At 51.3% G+C, this 5,678-nt stretch overlaps 1 protein-coding gene across 1 annotated transcript in view; it reads left to right on the plus strand.

Moving 5' to 3' along the window:
• Positions 1 to 5,678, plus strand: part of IK (IK cytokine, down-regulator of HLA II) — a 21,252-nt gene that overhangs the window by 8,257 nt on the left and 7,317 nt on the right. Inside the window, exons 7-13 of the mRNA XM_015422316.1 lie at positions 1,358 to 1,428; positions 1,829 to 1,875; positions 2,028 to 2,191; positions 2,285 to 2,393; positions 3,179 to 3,218; positions 3,866 to 4,085; positions 5,358 to 5,376. Coding sequence (XP_015277802.1) covers positions 1,358 to 1,428; positions 1,829 to 1,875; positions 2,028 to 2,191; positions 2,285 to 2,393; positions 3,179 to 3,218; positions 3,866 to 4,085; positions 5,358 to 5,376 — 670 coding nt within the window. The remainder of the gene's footprint in view (positions 1 to 1,357; positions 1,429 to 1,828; positions 1,876 to 2,027; positions 2,192 to 2,284; positions 2,394 to 3,178; positions 3,219 to 3,865; positions 4,086 to 5,357; positions 5,377 to 5,678) is intronic.

Below are 5,678 nucleotides of genomic sequence, written 5' to 3' on the forward strand. Positions count from 1 at the left end.
CTGTGTGCTAAAAGTCTGATTTTGTGGTATCTGAAGAAGTAAGAACATAAGAACATAAAAGATGCCAATGTTGGATCAGGCCAAAGGCCCATCCAGTCCAACACTCTGTATCACACAGTGGCCAGAAATACCAGGTGCCATCAGGAGGTCCACCAGTGGGGCCAGGACATTAGAAGCCCTCCCACTGTTGACCCCCCCCAAGCACCAAGATGACAGAGCATCACTTGCCCCAGAGTCCCTATCTATACCTTGTGGCTAATAGCCACTGATGGACAGAGCTCTGCTCCATATGCTTATCTAATATTCTTTTGAAGCCGTCCATGCTTGTAGCTGCCACCACTTCCTGTGGCAGTGAATTTGAGCCGTGAGCCGTAACTCACAAAAGCTCCTCCCCTGCAACAAATTTTGTTAGTCTTGATGGTGCTACTGGACTCTTGTTCTTTTTTACTGCAGTGCTGAAGAATATCTCCTGCACCTTGCCTGCTAAAGGTCAAGGATTACCAGTTTCCTGCTGGTGTATAACTTGAACCCTTTTTTAAAATATGGGTGGTCATCTGGCACTTCCCCCTCCCACTGCCAAGTGCTCTGTGCTTTTCAGACAGAATTCAAGGGGGGGAACATCTCCTTTTTCTGGACCCTCACCGCAGTTTGGTAACTGACTCCTGGTAGCGGGGAGACTGTTCTGCAGTGTCCTTGTGCTACTTTGCATTCAGCTCTGCCTGGCCAGTAAAAATTTTATTATAAATTGTGGATTTTTACATGCAGAGCATGTGTGCATACATGTGTGATTGGGGTTTTTTACACATAAAACATCAAAGTGTCATATAGTCCCCCAAATATTGAGACACCCGTTTTTACTGATCGGAGTTTCATGAAAAGACAGTCATACAATGAATTTTCATTAGCAGTTCAGGAAAAAAGGCAGTCTTCTCTTCCACTCCTCTTTCCTTCCTCTGCCCCCCCCCCATCCTGGCGTGCGTGCGAGGAGAGAGCTAATTTGAGTGCCCAGCATCAATGTTCCCTCTAAGCTGTGGAGTCTTGTGAGCAAAATTTCTACTTTCTGAGCTACTGGCATTAAAGTTGTGAGTGAGCGATTCAGCTACTGCATTAATTAATTTGTTCTGGAGCCGTCCTTCCTGAGCTAAGACAAAAATGTGTGAGCTGGAGGCTAAAAAACTGTGAGCTAGCTCACACTGACTCAGCTTAGAGGGAACACTGCCCAGTATCCTTGTCTCCTCTCTGACTGCCCATGTTACTGGAGAGTTCAGTGTCTTTCTGCCTAAGCCCTTGAGAGACCTGTAAGCTGCACTGAAGGAAGTGGAATAGGATTTTGAATGTCTTTTCTCTTTCTGGTCAGGTGCGTGCAGAAATTGCCAGCAAGGAAAAGGAAGAAGAGGAACTGATAGAGAAGCCCCAGAAAGAAACAAAGTGAGTAGGGGCAAGCAGAGCGCTGGTTGTGGGCTTTTAGTGTTGAGAAGAAGAAGAGATTGGATTTATACCCTGCCCTTCACTCGGAGTCTCAGAGCGGCTTACAAACTCCTTTCCCTTCCCCTCCCCTCCCCACAACAGACACCCTGTGAGGTAGGTGTGGCTGAGAGAGCTCTTTCAAGAACTGCTCTTTCAAGGACAGCTCTGACAGAACTATTGCTTGCCCCAGGTCATCCAGCAGCTGCAAGTGGAGGAGTGGGGAATCAAACCCGGTTCTCCCAGATTAGAGTCCGTGCACTTAACCACTACACCAAACTGGCTCTTGAGGAGAAAGTGGAATAGAAATTTCTGTTTCATAATGTTCTCTTCCCTTTCTCCCCCCCGCCCCTTGATTTTTTAGAAAAGATGAAGATCCAGAAAACAAAATTGAATTCAAGACCCGTTTGGGTAAGACCCTTGTGTGTGTATGAATGTTGCATTGATGAGATACTGTGGTCTTGGACATAGGTGGCTAGGAAAACCAGGCAGAGGGTAAAATGCCCCTGTGCCACTGGGGGTGCCAGTTCCATAGGGAGCGTTTAACTGTCCTTCTGTGCTAGGCCGTAACGTCTACCGGATGCTGTTCAAGAGCAAAGCGTACGAGCGGAATGAGCTTTTCCTGCCAGGGAGGATGGCCTACGTGGTGGATCTTGACGACGAGTACGCAGACACAGACATCCCCACGACCCTGATTCGAAGCAAGGCCGATTGCCCCACCATGGAGGTGAGCCCCCAGAATGCTTTCCCTGAACTAGAAAAGGCACGTTTGCTATTTGTTAGTATCACATGGGTGATGCCTTCTGTCTCCTCCTTCCAGGCCCAGACCACGCTGACCACAAATGATATTGTCATCAGTAAACTGACCCAAATTCTGTCCTACTTGAGGCAAGGCACTCGCAACAAAAAGCTCAAGAAGAAAGACAGAGGTGGGCCTCTGTTGCACAGCTTGGTGGGGCCGTGCGTGTACCCTAATGTACACTGCCCATGATGAGTTGTGTCGGAAAGAAGATGGTGAACAAACTCCCAAGAAGGGAGAAAGTGGCCATGTTAGAGTTCTGATTTGATGGCTCTTCCTGTAACAGGGTTCTTGGGACTGGGTGAAGTTGCAATGCAAACGCTGCTGATTCTACATCTTCCCAAAACTGCCCACATGCCATGCTGCAGAGGCAGGGCCTAAATGAGGAAAGAGGCAGGGGGGAGGTCGGTCTGGCTTGCCAGGCATGTGCAGTTCCAGTCCTCAGGAGGGTCACGGTGGAGCCTGTAAAACTCCTGGCTCAGCTGCCCAAGGAATTCCTCATTGCCCTTTTATAAGCAAAGGATGCTTTCTAATCTCTCAATATCAACCCTGCTTGCCTGTTAAAAAGGTTGCATAATTGACCACCTGTGATAAGGTCTCGTAGAATTTTAGAGTTCAGCGTTGGAATCCCTGATGTGTTCAGGGAGTCCAACGTGAATTTGAACTTGTATAACAGATCCATGTGTGTGACTGGCTGCATCTTCAGGGGTGGGGAAAGCAGTTTTTAAGATGGCTGCGTCTGGTGGCTTCTGGAGTGCTGGGTTGTTTTTTTAGAAAAAGTCCCTTCAAGCTTGAAATCTACCCAGCTCTGATACAGTCAGCTGCACGAACATTTCCGTTATCTTAGGAGACGAGAGCTGAAGCGGATAAAATGGGTGCCAAAATAAACTTGTTCTCGCTGCTCTCTGCTTGCAGGAAAACTGGATGAGAAGAAACCCCCAGAGGCAGATATGAAGTAAGTAAGCTGCGTGCAGTAGATTGTTCCCAGGGTTTAGGTGGGATTTGGGGCCTTTTCCAGGCAGCTGAAATGAGGGCAGTTGAATGGACTTCCCGCAGGATTTGGGACAGAGTAAGCAAAGATCTAGGAGGAGCTGCGGTGGCTCAAGTGGTTAAGACGCTGAACTGCAGGCTGTGGAAGGTCGGTAGTTCAGCAGTTCGAGACCCGAGTGTGCCGCATGACGGAGTGAGCTCCCGTCTCTAGCTCCAGCTCCTGCCAACCTAGCAGTTCGAAAGCAAGACATTGCAAGTAGATAAATAGGTACCACTTCGGTGGGAAGGTAACAGCGTTCCGCGCGCCTTGGTGTTTAGTCATGCCGGCCACATGACCACAGAAACGTCTTCGGACAGCGCTGGCTCTTTGGCTTTGAAACGGAGATGAGCACCGCAACCCTAGAGTCGGACTCGACTGGCTTTTGAGCAAGGGAACCTTTACCTTTAAGCAAATATCTAGGCTTGGTTCATCCCTCCTTTGAGGTCAAGAGACTGTGCTGCCTTTCTGTGGGGCCACTGCAGGAGATGGGTGATGGGAAGGGCTTACTTTAGAGGAACAAACATTTTCCTGCTCTCTTGAGCCTTTTTAACCCATCTCTCTGTCGCAATCAGTATCTTTGAGGACATTGGAGATTACGTACCATCTGCGGCAAAGATGCCACGAGAGAAAGAGCGGGAGAGGTACAGGGAACGGGACAGAGAACGCGAGAGAGAGCGAGACAGGGAACACGAGCGGGATCGCGAGCGGGACCGAGAGAGGGAGCGGGAACGCGAACGGGAGGAGGAGAAGAAGAGGCACAGCTACTTTGAGAAACCCAAAGCCGACGATGAGGCAAGTGAATGTTATTTCTGCCAGGGTGCCCCATCTGGGGATTTGAAAGTCAGTGGTGCAAGCTGGGAATGCTTCCTTGGTGGCAATAGCAGCTGTAGGGGCTTGGCGTGATATGCTGGGTATAAGATATTCTTGGGGCCATAGCCGGGGCTACGAGTGTCTTCCAGATTGGATGTTGCTGGCGTAGAATTCACAGTAGGGAGCAAAAGAGAGCAGTGAGGTGGATGGTATATTGTGTCAAAGCACAAAGGGGGTGTAGTAAAGAGGTGTGTCCTGCCGCGGGCTCCTCCGCGGCCTCACAGGCTGCTGCAGCAAAGGATGCTTTCTGGCCTGCGGCGGGACACACCTCTTTACTACACCCCCTTCGTGCTTTGACACAATATACCATCCACCACAGGCTGCTGCAGCGGGACTGGTGCTACCCGCACCGGGATCTTAGCAAACCCCAGGCGACAAAGCTCCCGGGGCAGCAGGTTCGATGGACGACAGAGGAGACAGGGCCCTGCCATGGGAAGCAGCCCAGGAGACTCATGTGACTCCAACCCCCTCCCTCCGCTACCACAGAGACACAGGAGGAACCAGGAAGAGACGGGGCTGGAGGAATGGTCCGGCATGGACACTGTTCCTCAGCCACTGTCTCGGGGGGGGGGCGATTGAGAGGAAGAGTCAGTTGGAGGGGCCCAGCCTTACCCCTCAGAGCCTTACCCCGCAGAGCTGAAGACGCCGAAACAGCGGGCGTCAGTCCCTTCGTCCTTGACGGAAGTCGGCACTTCCCTGCACGGCCCCGCTCAAGGCTAGAGACACGGGGATATACAGGGAGGCGGGACCAAAAGGGGAAGCACCAAGGGAGTGGGGGAACACGGTGATGGGCAGGTGGAAGAGGCAATAGGCTCAGTAATAACAGAAAGGGGTGTGTCGCTAAGGGAGGGGAAGACAGATAAAAGGAGGGAAGCGGAAGAATGCCGGGGAGGATTTCCGAGACGATCGCCCAGCCGAGCCAGAGAGAAGCAGGAGAGGTGATCGGTCTGAGGAAGGTGCTTGGGGCGTGACGCAACCCCCAGCCCTTCCGTATCTGAGGCGTTTGCTTCCTTCTTAAGTCCTTCCCCAACACGGCGACTGGATTTCCAGGGCCTGGGGGCAACCCAGAGCATGACAAGGTGCAAGTTCTGAACAGATCTGTCCCTCCCTTCTTGCTAATATAAGGCCCTGTCACTCAAGTCATTCACTCTGTTGGCCTCTCTGAATAACGAGGTTTTTCCTTTCTTCTTTCAGCCGATCGATATTGATAAAGGTAAGTTCCTCTTTTTTGCGTTTTGGTTTGAAACGGGCTGAGATGCAGAGGACTTATTTTTGATCGTACGAAGTGTGTTTCATGGGCTTGCGGGGCGGAGGTAGGTTCAGTTCTGACCCCTGCAGTATTGTGAATGTTAAGACGAATACAACCAAAGCCAGAGGTCATTTCGGGGGGGATCGCGGGGGATCGCAGTTCCCCCGGGTGAGGTACGGGGGGGTGGGGGTGGCACATGACGAAGCCCCGCCCCCTGCTTCCGGCTGCCCCGCTTCCGGCCCTCATTCAGCCAGGAGGAGGCAGGA

Source organism: Gekko japonicus, unplaced genomic scaffold (genome assembly GCF_001447785.1).
Source record: "Gekko japonicus isolate JY-2015 unplaced genomic scaffold, Gekko_japonicus_V1.1 scaffold738, whole genome shotgun sequence".
In the NCBI taxonomy this organism is placed as follows: Eukaryota; Metazoa; Chordata; class Lepidosauria; order Squamata; family Gekkonidae; genus Gekko; species Gekko japonicus.